Below are 18,518 nucleotides of genomic sequence, written 5' to 3'. Positions count from 1 at the left end.
ATTTTCAATTTAATGTTTTTGCTATGTTTAGAAGCTGTTACAACATGAAGACTAGGTTGTGTTTTATGTTGAAGTAACATCAGTATACCTAATGTAACTTACTACTCTGGAAAGAGCTTGGAAATATTAAGAGAAAATTAGCAAGGAAATGCTGCTCGTCTTTGAGAGGTACAGATTAGAGAATGTCAGGGTTATTACAGGAATCATACTGAAACACGCCCCTCAAATCTTCCATAAGTTCTGTGGGGTTTTTGCCTGTACAATGTATAGCAGTTTTATTACAGCCTTACAGTTTCTAAGAGGTGTTTACCTCTGGAATATTAAACAACTTTATCTCAACTTTATGATTCCAGGGTATTTTTTTCCTGCAGCACTGGCAGTGCATAATATTTCCTGCTTTATTTCTGTCACTTTTTGGACACATTGGAATCATTAGTTAGGCATTGCTGAATGAACAAATTTTCTGAAACACAAAACTGAAGAAAATGTCCAATATCATGAAATCACGGTCTAGTACTATATGCATGTTAACTAGGCTGATTCAGAGCATATAAACTTCCTGTTCCATATTAATTACTTTTACAGGATTAGTCTTTAAAACAAGACAAAGTACCTTGTCAATTTTGAGTGGGATTCTCCTCTGCTAACTTTATCTGCCTTAAAGATAACTTTAGCATGCAGGCAGCGGAAAGAAAAGCACCTATGAATGAATAGCCCTTCTGTCTGTCTTAGCTACATGCCTTACAAAGGTGAGTTTCTTCTCAGGAAATGCCAGTCCTTCTGTACTGACTTGAGAAGGACATATGTGTAGATTGCTAATTTTTTCATGGTGGGTTGCGTCAGTTCCCACCATTTATTACCAATGTCTTTGTAATCCATTTGTCAAAGCCTGGAGAGTTTTTTCCAAGACTGAGAAAAAAATATCATACTTTTAGATAATTGTTTCTAAGAGATATAATTTGTTCTAAAATTCTGTGGGGTATAACACTTGAACCAATGTGTTATCAGTCTAATGACTTCTTACAAAATTTAAAAGATGTTGTTTCTAGTAATATTGCTGAGAGATGCTTATATGAAAATTAGAGATTTGATACTTGGTGTAATCTTACAATTAAGTATATGGCTACATTACTTAGTATGAAAGGAAGGAAATGAGGCACAGATAACTAAAACTGAAGAATATGTGGAGCAAATTTGACTTAAATTCGGTGATAGAAAAAAAATCCTCATTTTGCTGTTTGAATGGCAGTGCACTAATCCCATCACTCAAGCTACTTCACCTAGAACTGGATATCCAATTTAAAGACATGAGGGCTGAAGGTGACTACAGTTCTGTTGAAAGTATCTTCACTGACAGCTGATACATTTTCAAACCTGAAGTTTTCCATGGAAAAAAATATGTAATTGTAACAAATTTCCGTTTTGATAAACCCTTTGTCTCCTGTTTTGAATGTGTTTGTGTGTTGGAATTTTTCTCATGTACCAGAAAATGAGAATTGAAATTCAGTTTAAACTAAAAATGTTCTAAAGAAATGAGCAGTTTCATTGATTCCTGCAAAATACTTCACTCCTATTTTTCTTTCTTTCTTTTTAAGCAATCCTCCTCTTAAATATGATGCCAACTAAAATTATTGTATAGACTCCTGAAAGTGCTGTGTAATGAGCACTGCTTCTACACCAAGGGACATCCAGTCTGTCCACCAGTTCTGAACTTTCCTATAACAAGGCAGGCAGTTAAAAATGCTTTCTTCTGCAGCCTTTCTGTAGTTATAGTAATATTAACGATGAACCCTATTTAAAAAAAATTGCTGTGCTTTATTACTTCTGTTTGCCAAATCCCAAGCTTTGTTAATAGCTCTTATTAGTATCTTAATAGTTCTTATTAATAACTCTTATTAGTATAACAGTGTCCTGTTATACTTTTATATGTATATATTTATGTCTCAACAACTTTAAGAAAAGAGCAATATTATTACCTTGGTTTACAGTTAGAATAGCATGTCCAGTTTCATCCAACAAGCCCACTATAAAGCTGGTGTTAAATCTCATCATTTCTATGCAGGGTCTTATCCTTTGTGACAAATTCTTTTCTTTCCTTTTGCTCACTGGGTACAATAGTATGGTGGCTGCTAGTGACCCAGCTCAAACCCTATTTATCCTTTCCTGACAAGCACACGTGACCTTTGACTTAATGGAAACTCATCTTCGGACTAGCTCTGCTTCAAAGGGGAAAACTGCTAATATCATAGAATCATAGAATAGTTAGGGTTGGAAAGGACCCTAAGATCATCCAGTTCCAACCCCCTGCCATGGGCAGGGACACCTCACATTAAACCATATCACTCAAGGCTTCATCCAACCTGGTCTTGAACACTGCCAGGGATGGAGCATTCACAACCTCCCTGGGAAATCCATTAAATAGGACACATTCATACAAAAGACTTTCCTCTGCCAAGTTGTAAAGGCCCTCAGATGTCAGAAAGTAGCTGATTGAGGTCTGGCCAATCTGCTGCTCCCAGCCTCATCTTTTGAGTGTTATACTAGAAGCTCTGGGAGATGTTTTAAGCTATCCTTGCCCACTGAAGTTTCTGGTCACTTAGAAAAGTGGGTTTAAGCAGACCACACCTAAGAAATATCTCTGCCCAGTGACATTTTTTTGCTATGTTAGACGTGTCCCCTATTTGTGGCCATATTTCTTGTGTCACAGTTTGACAGTGGAGACAAATTTTAAAAAGCCAGAGGTGGCCTGGGATAGGAGGACAAGAAAGTCTTTACTTTGTATTTTGCCAGATCACAAACACATAAAACCAGAGGCTGATACTGTAAATGATTTTGCAACTTTCATTGTAGGTTTTGTATCCTCTTCCCATTTAAAACAAGTAAAAATAAACAGGAAAATTGTCTTTATTCTTCTTAGCCATATGATGTGGACTGGGAATTTCCACTAGAGGTGAAAGCACTGTGGTTGTCTCACCAATCCTAGAGAAGATTCTATGATAAGATTTTGCAAATAATTCTGCTTCCTTACTCTTAGGTAGTGGTAATGGAATTAACCGGTACAAATTTGATACATATTTGATGAGAATAAGACAGTTGAAAAGGATGTCTTTGCTGGCTATGAGGAGCATGTTTTACCATAAAGAGCTTGAATTGAAGAATTCAGAATCTGCATGGGTTTACACAGTGTGCTGTCACTTTTTTATTTACTGAGAGTTTTAAAGTGTCTCTCAATCCCTTATGTATCTTTCCTAATTTGTAATGTGTTTCACACTAGCATAATAAGCCTAAAATACAAAAATATTACTGATAAATACAATTTAGAGTTGTTCTTAAGTTTTAGTGAAGTTCATGCTGTAACTCAGGGTGGTTTAATCTTGTTTTAGTACAAAACTTAAATAATTTGGCAAGTACTTAACATATCAGCTGTTAAGAATGTTTAGGAGTTTTTTAATGCTCAGGTCTTAAAATGATTGTGATTTTGTGGACAGGTTTCTGCCTCTTGGCACACATAATATTGCAAAGTTCTAACAGATGTGTTTTATTATCTGCTGTGTTCAAGATTGAATGGAATTATAGCAAAGAAATGCTACCTAGAGAAATAGTTTTATTATCTCTATAAAACTCATAAATCAGGGCTCCAAATCCTTTGGCAGAAATACTTATATGCATTACCTTATCCTTTGGTGTTTTGCATAAATTGACAAAGGAATGTTGAATCCTGCTTATCTCTTTAGGATGGATTCCATTAAAGCGATACAATTGTGTGATAGTTATCTATAGCTGTTGAGATGAAAATACTTCTGACTCCCTTGATTGCCATATCATTTCCTGAACACATGGAATTTTACAATCACTTTATTTATCCATATAGTTTAAAGTGGTATTCAGTAATCTTTATTGGTCTGTCATTGTTAACAGCAGGAAATTTCAGGTTATTTTAATATAGCACTGATTAACACAAGTTTTTTCTCCTGCTTACTGGGGTACAGACCATAACTTGATGTGATGAGGACTCTCTTTTTGGTCAGATACTTCCATTCCATTCTGCTGCCTGACTCAGTTCTTCGCTCTGTGTTTCTAAAAAGTATGCTGATCAGTGTTGAGAGCCACTCTCTCCTACTGCAAGAATCCTGTTCCATGAAGCAAAACACTTCACACAGTTCAATCCTATGGTCAGCAACCTTCTCGAACACTGCACACATATGAAACAGCAATTCAGGCGTTAAGGCCTGGGGCTCCTCCCTGAGCTTAGTGTTGCTCCATGGCAGCAGTCTTTGTGGATTTTTTCACAGATTACTAATAGAATCAATAATTTACTCCCAGTGAGTTAGATCTTGACTGAACAGCCTTTGGGCTCCAATAACTGCTTTAAACAAGCCTGGTTTCTGTTTATAAACCAGATGATAGCCTGACAATGAAAATTATGCTATAGTAGTGTGCAATACAATTTAACTTAGAACATGTAGATTCTGGATTTTAGCTGGTGTAAAAGAAGACAGGGCTATTACCCTTCTTTGTTTTCAGATACTTACAAGAATCTGGCCAGTAATTTTACGATATCTGGCCAATGTTAAAGTTCTCTTTTAGAGACTAGACTGCATGTTTGAACTGCTTTTGAAAATAAAATGCATTCCAGTCTCATCTCTCACCTTGAATATTGCAAAGGAACCTATCAAAGTACTTTATAAGTCTCTGTGTGTGTATGCTCACATACATATGTGTGTATGGAAAACTATTTTTATATACATACATATATGCATTCTGTAAAAAAGGCAATTGTAAAACTTTTTTTGAAAGAATATATTCAGCTGCATATGGATTCTTAACTCTGTAAAACCTTTATATTTTGATGTTTACAGTTTTATGGTATCTTGGAGACAAAAGTTTCCATAGCGTTTTGCCTTCCTAGGCTTTCTCCTTCTCCAATAAATCCATACATTCTAAATCAAGTTTCAGGTCCTTGTTCTTACTAGATTGGAGACAGTGAAAGTTCTGACAAATCAAAGCCTTGCTTAAGCAAATTGTGCAGGACATGCCTAGGCATAGTCCAAAAACTGCAGGGACAGATGGAATATCTGCATTAAGATTTTGCTCTGTCACTGCATTTCTTAAGATGAATATGCATATATCTGTGGCTATAGCAGATAAACAGCTAAAGAGACCTTTGTTCCTTTTTTCAGAATAGATAAATAAATAAGAAATCTGAAAAAAAAATAAATCTAGGGAGCCCACATATCCTCTACATTCTGCTTTTATTTTACGGCAAGATCTTTTTTATTAAAGGCTTTATCATCTCTATTTAATTGAGGCTAGAGTGTTTGCTACAATCTGCATTTATGTAGAACCATTCTCTGTCATTTTATCTAAAATAGATCTGTTTGTGGCAGGATGAATTCTTACAACAGCTTCAGCTTGCTCATCAACCTTGGATATTACCAAGTGACACAGAAAGCGAAGGAGTGGAAGCTGACCAAGACAAATGTAAGTATATTTGTTAGGACCAGATAATATGTCAAAAACCCTCAAAATTTTAAATTCTCTTTTTCATATCTTCAGATCCTGTGAAGGTGTCATGCCTGCTCACAGAAGCATTTCTTCTAAGTACCATTACTCACTTGTTTGAGGACAGAACTTTAGGGGATTGATTTACATAAGCTTTCCTACAGTCACTGAACAATGACAAAATGGTCACAGACCACAATTTACTTAGCTAAGTGAAACAATTTCTCCTGATATGTTAAAGTAGCTGTTCAAGAGAAGTAGCATGAAATTGAAATGGATGCTCTGTTTAGTAAATCTGTATTGACCAGCAAAAAAAAATAAATGCATCATAAAAGCCTCAGTAGCTCTGAAAAGTAGAGCCTTCCTCCTTAGACCTGTGGCTCCATTACCTCTATTTTGTCTGCATTCCTTTGGATTCCTCTGTATGGAAAAATAAAATTCTTAATCACACAAGTAATCCTTAATATCCTACATTCTTTGAAGCAGTTGTCTAATTATGAAAGCAAAGGTCAGAAGGATCATTACCTAAATGACAGAACAAGTAACATGCTCTAAATTGCAATACATGCAAACTGTAGCAAGTTCTGTCTGCCTACAAGGTACCTGTAAACGATCTTGCTGAAAATACTACGTGTTTTGCATTTTCTTTTTTAATTCACAGCACTTTTGGGATCTGCAAAGGTGAATATGCAAACCATATCCTAACACATTTTAGGTAATGTACTTGAAAAGAACAGATTATTCAGTCGGCATGTTTACTAAACTTAATGCTTTCAAACAAGCAGAGTTAAGGAAAAGCCAATTTCTTCACAGAATGGAACAGTTGTGTAAGGGATTAAAGATTCATAATAAAGAGAATACGTTTTTAAATTGTACCACATAAAAAATGTAAGAATTTTCTATTCGTACACCAGTTTCACAAGAACGTACATAGCCTGGGGTTTGAATATGAAATTTCAGTTTGCACAGTGAGATACTGAAGAGCATGTGCCAGTTTTTTTAACACTAGTTCAGTGTTAAAGTGAAGTTCTGTGTGTCCAGCTGATTTTAATCCAAAGCCAGTAAAGTCCAATTTGACTTGTGCCTGAACCTTCAGTTATCTTAGGGGTGAATCTCACCTTGAGTGGTCCAAGGGAGAGCCCAGTACCTGCCTTTTCTGCACATGGGAATTTTCCTCTATATTTTCTGTAATGAATTTATAATCGCCCAAATGTTGGTAAGGCTGTGCACACATAGACTGGTGCTAATTACGTGATCAGGGAGACTGATGCTTCAGAACACATCAGATGCACACCATGGTTCTTTTATAGCTGCTGTACCTGAATTGCATGGGTGTAGGGACTTCTGAGCATCCAAGATCCTGTCCTATAGGATTCCAAGAATCCTGGTCAATCATTGTCACTGCCGCGTGTGACAGAGTAGTAAATTATAGATAAAAGTTTCAGTTCTACCACCAGATTAGGAGAAACAATAGTTACCTAAATTATAACAATTGTTTTTCCTGAATCTGATGGCATCAAGAACAAAGGAAAAGGTAGCTGTAAGCTACTGTTACTGACCGAAAGTTAAAGCATTTTATTAAGGGCATTATCCAACTGTGTCTCTAAACACTGATGGGTTTGGGGCATTGACCTCCTTCTTAGGAAGCCTTTTCAGTATTTGACCACCCTCTTGAAAAGAAAATGCTTCCTAATGTCCAGTCTAAACCTCCTGTGGCTCAGCTTTGAACTATTCTTACACATGCTATCACTGCATCTCAGGGAGAAGAGCTAAACGCCTCCCTCTGTACTTCGCCTCCTCATCTGTAGAGAGCACTGAGTTCATCCCTCAGCCTCCTTCTCTCCAAATTAAGCAAACATGAAGTCCTTAGCCATTCCTCATTGGACTTTCCTTCCAGCCCTTTCACCAGTTTTTTTGCCCTCCTCTGGACACATTCAAGGACTTTCTCACTTTTCTTAAACTATGGGGCCCAGAACTGCACACAGGATTCAAAGTGTAGCTGCACCAATGCTGAATATGGCAGGGTAATCACCTCTTTTGTCCAGCTGGTGATGCTGTGTTTGATGCATCACAGAATGTGGTTTGCCCTTTTGGCTGCCAAGACACTCTGCAGACTCATATTGAGTCTGCTGCTGACCAGCACCCCCAGATCCCTTTCTGCAGGGCTGGTTTCCAGCCACTCCTGTCCCAGTTTATACTTGTTCCTGGCATTACTCCATCTTAGGTGCAGGATCCAGCACTTGGACTTGTTAAATTTCATACCATTAATCACTGTCCAGTCTTACAATCTCTCTGCAGGGCCTCTTGTCCCTTAAGGCAGTCAACAGCACCTCCCAGTTCAGTATCATTGGCAAACTTGCTAACGATGCATTCAACTCCTGCATCCAGATTGCAGCTTAAATATATTGAACAGAACTGGGCCTAGGATAGAGCCCTTTAGGTGACCAGTCACCAGCCATGTGTAGCTGCACTCACTATAATCCATTCAGTTCTGCCCTTCAGCCAGTTCTTCACCCAATGCACCATAAACCCACTCATCCCAAAGCTGGACAACTTGTTCAGAAGGATGCTGTGCAGGACAGTATCTAATGTGTTATGAAAATTCAGAAAAACTACATCCCTTGCCTTCCCTTCATCTACTGGGCATGTGACCTTATGGTAGGAGGATATCAAATTAGTTAAATAGGACTTTCCTTTTGTGAACCCACATTGACTGTGCAGTTAACCATAGTTTGGTTAACTGCTACACCCTTTATAGTCGGTTGTTGTTTCTTCTAATATAACTAAAGGAGTAGAACAAAAGCAGAAATTACAGAACTGCCACTGATGACAAAGAGAAGCTTCCAATTCCTAGTTGTAAAGTGGAGAGACAGTAAGGGGCCTGGCATACTTACTGGTGCCAGTGCTTGTAGGCAGAGAAGCTGGCAAGTTTACACATCGTTTTTCACCCTAAAGTTAATAAATCTGTGTGGATGCTGTGTGTATGATTTAGTGTTAAGGGGGCCCAAGAGTTTATAATTTACGAGTTAGAACAGAAGAGCTGCAAAATTAATCTTTACAATAGCAACACCTGTTCTTTGACTCCGCTTTTAATAAATTATATGTGGATAATATTTATCACATTCTTTGACTACTTTGAGATAATAGCAGCCAGGTGTAAAGCTAGGTTTTGGTGGTGGGAAAACTAACAATTGAAAAAGAGAAGCTATGTGAGTCACCTTGAGTTCTTTTAAATGAATACCTGCTGGTTAGTGTTCTATGAGAAAAAAAAATGGGGATAACAGTTTCAACTGTAGTCAGATGTAAGAGTTTAAAGGGGTTATTTTCAAAGCCAGTGGTAGCTGAAAAGAATCGGGTTCTTCTGGCATCCCAGTATCTTCTAATAAGCATCATTTGCAAAACAGATTAGACAGCACACATTTTCTTATAGAAGTGAGATCTAGGTTCTCAGTTCTTGTAAATCAGACCTTATTTTCTAAATACTTCAGGTTCTCTGACAGCATTTTTAAAATTTATCTTTATCAGTAAGATCCAAATATAACTAAAGTCAATATTTTTAAAATATTAGTACCAATCGTGTCAAAATTTGAAATCAAATCAGCACTCACATAACAGAGTATAAATGATTACATCTTAAAAGATTTGTTATGTTACAGCAGGAAAGCAAAAATCTTAAGAAGCATTGCTGATTTTTTCAGCATACCCTTTACTTCCTCCTTATGTGCCTAGTTAAGTTTGTGGCCACATGTCAGAGAGAGAATGATACATGTATAATTTTCATCTGAGAACAGGTCCCACAAAGACAGCTGGTTGGAAATTTCTAATGCGTTGCTAGCTTCCAAGAACCTTGAAAAGACAAAGACAGTCTTTTGGTATAATTTATCCTACTATCTATAGTCCCAACATGCCCAAAACCTCAAGTCTGCTTTCTTGGGTGCCTAAGTCAAGACATAAACCACACAACAGGTTCCCCAGGTCTCACAGTCCTGCAGACAGAGGATCTGTCAGTCCATGTGTCAGATATACATGGTAGGTGAATAATGTAGATTCTTAGTGAACTTGCTACTTGGTTAATACATATTAAATATATATCTCTGTGTATATACATTCCTTTGCCTTAATCTGCTTCAGGCATGTCAGTTGGCACACTGAGTGGTGTGGCTACTGTCACATTCTAACTTCAGCTTGCCAGTCACATTCTAACTTCAGCTTGCATTAGATGCTCACTTGTAGCTTGGCTGATCTGGGACAAGGCTTGAGCTCTCACTTGCTGACTATGGCAGGAACTTGAAGTGTTTTGCCCCTGTACATCTGTAAAGACTTTTCTAAGGTTTGCACTGGAAGGTCTACTGCTGATATATCAAAACTGATTGTTGGGAAAAAGTGGGATTTCTACTCCATTCATTTTTGCACTGATATTGCATATGTTAAAGAAGATACGTTGTCTCTCATTCTCCCTACCAATGGTTTAGCTAGGTATTTAGCTTGAGACAGGTCTATATACATTTCAGAAATGGGATACCAGTAAGGATTGTGTTCCTGTAAACATAAATTCTACAAGCCTATTGGATAGTCTTTGCTGGATGTCTTGTAACATCCATAGCTGAAGCTACACCACTTCATATAGCTGCTTTTTGAGACTGAAAATGAGAGAGAACAATTTTCAAGCATGGGAACTTGCCCACTTGGGTTTACTTATTTCTGGATAGTGAAAGAAAAGTGGAAATTGATTTTATTTCTACCAGAAGTTAGATGACTGTTGGACAGTGAGGGGAGAGTTCAAATAAAGCTAAGGAAAGATGGAATACTCAAGATCCCTACTTTTTTTAATGGGCATACTTAAATCCAAAGCTGCCATTATCTCATACTGTTGTTAAGGCTTTGTTCATGTCATTTTTTTTTTCTATTGACTAATATCTGGTTTCTTGGAAAAGTTCACATTGAACTAAAGGTTTGGGAGGATAGGGAATTTTCCATTGCAATGAGGAAAAAAATTCTCAAAATTTGTTAAAGTGCAGAAAGCTGTTTTCTCTATAACTTCCAAACCTAAGGATGTCTTTTTCTGCAACTTGCATTATTATGGTAAAATTGGATTCCCAAAGACATTTAACAATAAAAAAATGACACTATAATTTTAAAAATGATGTAGAGAATTATCAGGGCACACATTAGGTAAATTAAAGGCTGGCTCACTGAGGAATCAAAAACTAGTTTTTCTGGTGTGAAGATGTAGATGAATGGGGCTCATTAGGGTCTGATAGGTTTGGATAAGTGGTGGGAAGGACGAGTTGAAGTTATTAAATGATATGAATCCCCTGGTATAATGGCTACATTCCAGTAAAATGCACTTTATTATAACCAGATGAAATATATTTGAAACAAATGAAATATATCTGGCACCAGAGAAACATATCTGTCTCTGCTGCAGAAAAATGAGGCTTTGTCCTGGAAAGCAGTGACCTAACGGATTTAGAGTGATCATAGAAGATCATCTCAGCATGAGCTCTCAGCATAATGCTGTCACAAAGGGTAGACCATTCCTTGAATGCCTAAAAAGTTAAGCAGCAAAGTAATTACACTACATAATATCAGTAAAATACTGTGGTTTTGATGTCTTGCCATTAAGAAATATTTGAATTACTTGAGAGATTTCAGAAGATGGTTATAAATGACCCAGGATTTGGGAAATGCTGTAAGAGTTTGCCTCACCTAAAGGCATTCAACTAGGAACCTCAGAGAGGTATCTGTAGGTAGACATTTAAATAAAAAATATTCAACTCATTGAACTGTGACAAAGAAAAGTTCTCTGTCCTAGCAACCAGGAGCCTTAAGCATTAAAAGCAAAAGTTAAGGGCAGCAATGAACATGGAGTCATTAGCATGAGGTGATAGAGCTTTCTAACTGACAGATGATAGATAATCCATCAGGAGATTCTGTGGGCTCTGTACAGGTATATGGGAGGTCAACTTGGTGTCTATGAATATGCTTACTCATTCACATAAAGAACAGTCTGGTTGTGCAACTGAAGTTGCTTTCCTGGGCACTACATGTTAGGCATTGATAAAAATGTGCATGATATGATGACCATGATTCCACATTTTTGTCCCCCAGTTGTTTTTATTATCATAATTCAGTTCTTAGAATATAAAAATCTTTTATAGGAAAAGGTAGGCTGTGTCTGGATAAAATAATGGCTGTCCTTAGTGATCCGAAAATATACACATGGGAAATACGACAGTTTGGATTAATATTGACCATAAAAAAGATATTAAAAAATACTGTTAAACTTTACTGTGCTCTAGATGGTCATAGAAGTCTGTAGATTTCAAAGCACAAAATATGTTCATGCTCATTTTATCTCTGACAATGTCTGGTATTAAATGGCAGTTTACATTCTAGCAGTGATATAAATATTTTGCTTTTAAAAGATTTAATTTTTTAAAATTCAAAACATTTGCAAGTGGAGTTCTGAGCTTCTAGGGAAAAAAAATTATCCATAATTTTTTAATTCTACAGAGTTCTCTGCCTTGTATAAACCACTCTGGATAGATACCCATGTAAATTCAAGAGATAATCATCTATGTTCATTACGGAAAACCTGTACTAAGCTTTATTAGGATTTTATTACAAAAGAAGAATATAAACATATATTGATTTACCCGCATCACAATACAAATACTCCACTATATCATAGTATACATGATATATGTATATAAATCAATGTATATTGATTTAGCAGGAGATACAGGTTGATACAAGACCTTCGATTTGAATCACAAAGTATAATGTATGTGTTGAAACACAGGTTGTTTAGTATTGTGCTGTTAAAAGGTCAGTCTAAAAGGACATAATAAAGAATAATAAACATCTTGGAAAGTAAAGCTTTTCTCTAATATTAAAGAATTTTGGAGAATAAAATAAAGCTTTTACTAACGATTGACAAGCACTTAAGAAGTCTAACAATTATGGCAAAGAAATGGGAATGCAGCCTAATTTTGTGCATGTTGATGAAGAAACTTTAATTAAATTACTTGATTTGGTTTTGTTTATATCAGATTGATCCACCCCTTTTTAGCCTTTGCTCTTCCAGAACACTTGTTGAGTAAAGGCAACAGGAAGGTAGCTCTTTGTGAAGACATTCAGTGAACTGATCGCACTGGAAAATCTCTGAGTAAAAAGAATATTTTTACTCAGATAATTCAGTCCTGTGCTGCTGCTCAGCCCTGTGGGTGCCTGACATTTGTGCTGTGTGAATCAAGAGCAGCAGTATATGAATCTGAGAGTGGTGAGCTGAGTCTGCTTCAGGCTGGCCTTGCAACCGAAACATGCTTATGAATCAATACTCCTCGAGTTTTAATAAGGACAAGTGACTATAACCCTGTGAAAATTGTGAGGCTGTAACCCTGTGTAAATTGTGTGTGGCTGTAGAGGGGCATAACGATGAGGTGTTTGACTGAGGGACTGCTGTCCAGACTTTCCAGTTAGATGGAACTGTCTATTTCAAGTATCTTTCGTAGTACAGAGCATTGGAAAGAGCTAGGAACCAAATCATGCTAATGGGCTCATTCTTCTGTGCCTTTTTTGGTTCCTTTGTTTGCCATGCTTGCTGACTGCTTTCACTGCAGACCAAGATCTTGCCACAAACCCATGTGTGCTTTTTGTTACATTTCGTTGTTCCAGCTTTTTTCAAGAGCTATCCAACCCAGTCATCTTTCACCAGTGCCTTGTGTAGCCATTTACAGCACTGAAGAAAGAGCACAAAGTCTTGAAGTACTACCAAAGCACACTGGTCATGTTCTACACCTACTTTTCACTTAATTCGTTTGAATGCAGATGACCCCATGAAGTGCAAGACCCAGGGAGCAACAAGCTAAGGGAGTACATCCTTTTGCATTAAATTAGGCCTTGAATGCTTTTTGGCTCTACAACTGCCTGATTGATTCAGCAGAGGGGCCAGATTACTGCAGAAACCAGAAAAAATGTAAAATGCCTGACTGTAATCCCAGGGTGCAAAAGTTACCAGGAGGTGAAGGATCTATGGAAGAAATCTGTTTTCTGTCTTTGGTTTGGTATTCTCCAAACTCTAAACCAAATAAATTAACACTCCTTATTAACCTATTGCTGAAAATGTGTTTTACAAGGCCAAGATTTATTGTAAGCCAAAACCGTAGAAATTCCTCTTTCATCATGAAGAGGAAGGATTTCAAATTCAAGTATGAAAAGCTCCATAATGGAAAAGGTTAAGACTTTTTGACATAATTATGGTGACTCTTCTTGATCCTGTCAGGGAGAAAATCCATGAATGTGGAGACTGGGGAAGAAGGAGAAGAGAGGAGGGTTGATATAGATGACTTCTAGTTGTTTTGTTTAAGTCTTGCTTGGCAATGTGTAGTGCCAATGTGTTACAGCAGGATCTGGGCAATGCTTATATCTCTGCGTCTTATTTCCCTGATCTGCCAAGGAATGATAAAATATGATAACTGATATCAAGCTACGAGAAATCACCAGTTAATGTTTTGAAAATATGTCATGAGTCTGGGCCCAAATTCTAATGTCCGTGTTTCTTTCTGGCATGATTTCACTAAATTTGAAATGGCTACGGTTTTTCAGTTATTTTCCCCAAGTAAGTCAGTGGTGGCTTCCTGCTTTTTAGTAACTACTTTTAAATTATTGTAATTTCCTTTTATATTGGAGAAATCAGCTTGGCAGGGTATGACTTATCTCACCTACCTTCAGCTAGATAGAAGGGAGGGAGTCTAGTCCAAGCAATTTGTTCTCTGAAGGAGAGACAGAAAGGGATCCCAGAGGACAGCTAGAGGTCTGTCTTGCAGGAGGACTGAGACAGGTACACTGAATCCCATCACCCTTCCAGGGTGTCCTTCATCTCTTGCATCTTGACCTTGCATGTCTCTATCTCATGTCAACTGCAAGTTGATTTGTTCTTGCTAATATCATTTCTCATCAGTCAAGAATTCCATAATGTATATTGGGTAGCATGGAATATATTTTTTGGCTGGCATCCCATTTTGTTCTGCAGCTAAGACAATCACAGTCCCTGGAGTTTTTTGTGGGTAACAGTCATGAGAAGAATCTGCAAATGAAACAGGCTTATGTGTATTTGCTTTTCCCCCCTTAAGACAAATTTTTTAACTTTGACAATACTTGAATATCTGCTAAATGAAGTGCCTCCGAGGACAACAGTTGTTAAACATTAGGTATAAATGACAAAAAAAAATACATATAAGGCTAATAAAGGGTAAGAACTGTTGCTAAGATTGCCTAGGCTTAATGAAGTTTTGGGGTTTTTTTTGGTGCAGACGTGTTCATGGTATGTACCTTTCTCTGTTGAATATCAGTACAATGTAAGATATAATGTCCAGGCTTATCGCCTGGCAAAGTGAACCTTAAGGGTCTTGTTCCACTTGTAGTTAATTGATTAGCTGGAGATAATGGGAATGGCTTGTTCCTGCCAAGCTTCTTTAATCTCCCAAAGAGGGCTTGCATATTTATATGTTCAAGAGGAGTGAATAAATATGAAGCTGCTGTGCCTGATTTCCTTCAGTGTTTAAAAATGGAAAGGTAAAGGCTTCTAAGGTAACACAGACCTTTATGCATTCAGCTGTGTAATTATATGCATTGTGGTGTTTATTTCTGGTTTATAATTCTGATTCTCTAACCGGATCCCTGTAATAGGTATAACATGAAAGCATTATATCCTTTGCAAACCCTGGGGCAGGAGGCAGGATGTGTTATAGTCAGCAACATTTGCAAAACAATCTATTTCAATACGCATGCACAAATATTTGTAGAAGCTAAATTTCCATTTTGCTTTGGGGAAGGTTTTCAAAATGAACAGAACCAGAACTTAAAATATTGCTATCTCAGCTTATCTGATTCGTCACAATTGCTTTTTATGTCTGATACTTTTTGAAACACTGGTCATTGTTTGCAATCTCTTACTACTATTGAAAAAGAAGCATCAGACCCCTCCCCCCAAAAAAGCCCTCAGCGAATAATCAGAACAAATAATACAGCTAAAGCTGTGATTTGCTTCTGAATACTTTAGAAATAAAAATGAGTCAGGATGCATCAAAATACTGATCATTGTTGCATATTTAATTGAATTCAGCGTTATGGAAAACTTTTTCAAAATGCAAGCACAGTGAAAGATTAATTTTCCCTTTTATCCTTTTTGTGTGTACATTAAATTCTAGCCCTAACTTCTGTGTTTTTCTGTTTGATTTCACAGGTTTGTGAAATCAGTTGGATTGTTGAAGAACAATTTAATTAAAACAAATTATGGTGATCAAAACTACACCTGAAAATTTGCTTTACTCTATACACAATAATTTTAAAGAAAGTTATTTTTCTAGTATCAGCAGTGCATAAGTGGGACCACTCTGATATGTGGATGCTGTAACGCACTGAATCAGAGTATTTACTGTGGTACAGTGGCCTTAGGGAAGAAGGGTAACTGTCGCCTTTTAGTATGAAGTTACTATAATGTTTTTGTTTCATTTATACCCCTCTTATTTTGGATTGACATTTGATAAACTAAACTCTGCCTGACCAAAATAAACTTTACCTAGAGATTTTATGTATTTTGACTTGTCTAAGGTTTTTCTACTCCATATATTTTTGTAATCTTTACCCTTTTTTAGACGAATAAACATTAAAGTATTTGCCTGTTGCCAATGTCTATGTCCCATTTGGGTCTCACAGAGAACTAGCTGTTCACTCATAGTCACCTGCAGAGAGAGGTCAGAAGGGGGAGTTGGTGAAAGAGTTTGTGTGTGTGTAGCAGAAACAGGTGTTGCCCATGCTGCATAGCTGTTTCTTGAGTTTATATACTTTGATCTTTAAAACAAACAAAGACTGTGTTAAAAAGGAAACCTACCAATAACGAGTGGAGCATGCATACAAAAATAAAGCACCTAAAGGAATTTCATATATATGATAAGCCATTAGTTACCCATACGGATTACTGAAACAAATTTGTTGTTTAAAATAAACTAACTGGTGTATGCTGTATGCTTGGAACTCTAGAAGATGCTTTTGCACGGACAACAATTGAAGGGATGTGGCAGTTGCATTTATTGATTTCATTTACCTGTTAATTCTGTCAAGTGTGTTCTCAATTTCCTTTGTCCTCAATTATGTACGCTTGGTTTCTGTATCTTAGACATAATGGTATAATGAAATTGCTTGCAACTATTAAAAAATACAGTATAAAAAACCATCTATTTGTTTTCAGAAATAAAAATTAATTGTCTGTCATGGATGTTTCATAGTGTGAACTTTTTTTTGCTGTCTCACAAGCACAGTGTGAAATAGAAGGTGTATGGTCTGTCTTAATCATAAGCAAGTAAAATACTCATTGTGATGAGTAAGTGCTTGCTATAGGTATCACCCTAGTGTAGACTTCCTATATGAAAATGTTTAGCATACTGGAACCCCATAGCAATAGTCCCTTTAAGTTCATGTCAGGAAATGGCTTCATTAATTTTTCATCAGTAAAGAAAATCTATTCTTCCGTGTGTGTTTGCAATGTACCTGAAGACTCATTTGCATAGAGGAGAGTGTATTATCACTGATATGCTATATTTAGTCAGTTGTGTTCAGTAAAACATTCTTGTGAAATTCATATCTCCTTTTGACAGGTTTTAGTCATCTTGACACTACTGAAAAGTGAAAAGTAGATTTCAGGGTTGTTTTCTTCTTCCAGTTGCTTCACGGAACATCTGTTAAGCTCCATTCTTTTCTTCTTCATGCCATTCTTGGGTGAAATTATGACCATGTTTAATCCCTGGGAAAAAGATTTCATTTACTTCAGTGGAACTAAGACTGCCCACAACAAGTTGAGAAAGAAATTAGAATTTGGCAGCATTGTGGTTCTAGAAGTTCTTGCATGTCTAAGAGCTTGAAGACAGTTTTGGCTGAGTTGCACAGAGAGATTTGGTCAGGGACATGGATGGTTTTATATTTTGATTACATGTGAGGAAACACAAGACAAGCTTTATAGAGGAAAGCAGAATATTAATCCCGGGTTTGATCTTTAGAGAGAAAAAAAAATAATTTGCAAATATAGTGGGTGCCATCAACACTCATTAGAATTATTAATAATTTTTCAAATGTCAATTGTATGCAAGTGTCTCAAAGTGTGGTAAGATGGTGTGTAAGATGGCTTGACTCTTGAGTGGTCCCAGTTGTAGATTCTATGAAATCTTGGGCTCCTGAGATCCATCTGTTCTTGGGGCTGGCCAGCAAAATGGTATTTTTTGGGACACTTTCTAAACTAAACGGTAGAGAATAAACTCATGGAAAATATTACTTTGTTCTCATGTTAAAACATACAGAAAATCCCATGTAACTTTTTTTGCTTTGGTTCTCATGATTTTGAGATGATCTCATGATTTTTTAGCACTTGTGGTTGGCACTACTCCTTCTAAAGCATATGGCAAGCAGTCTTGGCTGATACTAGTGCTCAGCCCAGCAACCACTGCTGGCACTGTAGAGAAGGAGCAGCCACCTGGTACCCCAACTGTGAACAAGCTGGCAATGAAGCGTAACAAGTCAGGAGAACTCCAAGGAGGACCTGACATGCGCTTAATAGGCAACAAGCAGCTGGGCTTAGGGGACTAGGGAGCTTAAACAGCAGCTGGAAAGGCCATGCAGAAGGCATATGTGATAAACTTGTTTTCACCTTTGAGCTGTGAGAAGCCTTATTCATTTTCTGTTTGACCTTTTTGGCTTCAGGAAGCAATTTCCATTGGTCAGTTGCTTATGGAATAAACTGCCTCCATGGTGCCTAATTGAATTGAGAGTCAGCTGTGGAAGTTCTTGTTGATGCTGCTATAGTTAGTTTGGCAGGATTATCAAGGTGCGGTTTTATTTCTTTTGGTTTTGACTGCATCAGACACTTCAAAGTCAGCACAAAATGTTCAGTGTAAGCTACATAGAAATGTACTTCCCTCTAATTGCATCGAACAGTGTAAATATAGTGCTTTTCAGAAAGA

At 37.0% G+C, this 18,518-nt stretch overlaps 1 protein-coding gene across 1 annotated transcript in view; it reads left to right on the top strand.

Annotated features, from left to right (window-relative positions):
* Positions 1–16,779, top strand: part of C1H8orf34 (chromosome 1 C8orf34 homolog) — a 162,061-nt gene extending 145,282 nt beyond the window's left edge. The window contains exons 13-14 of the mRNA XM_034063980.1: positions 5,388–5,481; positions 15,752–16,779. Coding sequence (XP_033919871.1) covers positions 5,388–5,481; positions 15,752–15,759 — 102 coding nt within the window. The 3' untranslated portion in view covers positions 15,760–16,779. The remainder of the gene's footprint in view (positions 1–5,387; positions 5,482–15,751) is intronic.
* The last annotated feature ends 1,739 nt before the right edge of the window (positions 16,780–18,518 follow it).

The sequence above is a fragment of the Melopsittacus undulatus genome, chromosome 1 (genome assembly GCF_012275295.1).
Source record: "Melopsittacus undulatus isolate bMelUnd1 chromosome 1, bMelUnd1.mat.Z, whole genome shotgun sequence".
Lineage (NCBI taxonomy): Eukaryota > Metazoa > Chordata > Aves > Psittaciformes > Psittaculidae > Melopsittacus > Melopsittacus undulatus.
Note: the sequence above shows the minus strand (reverse complement) of the source record. Positions and strands in the feature narration are given on the sequence as shown.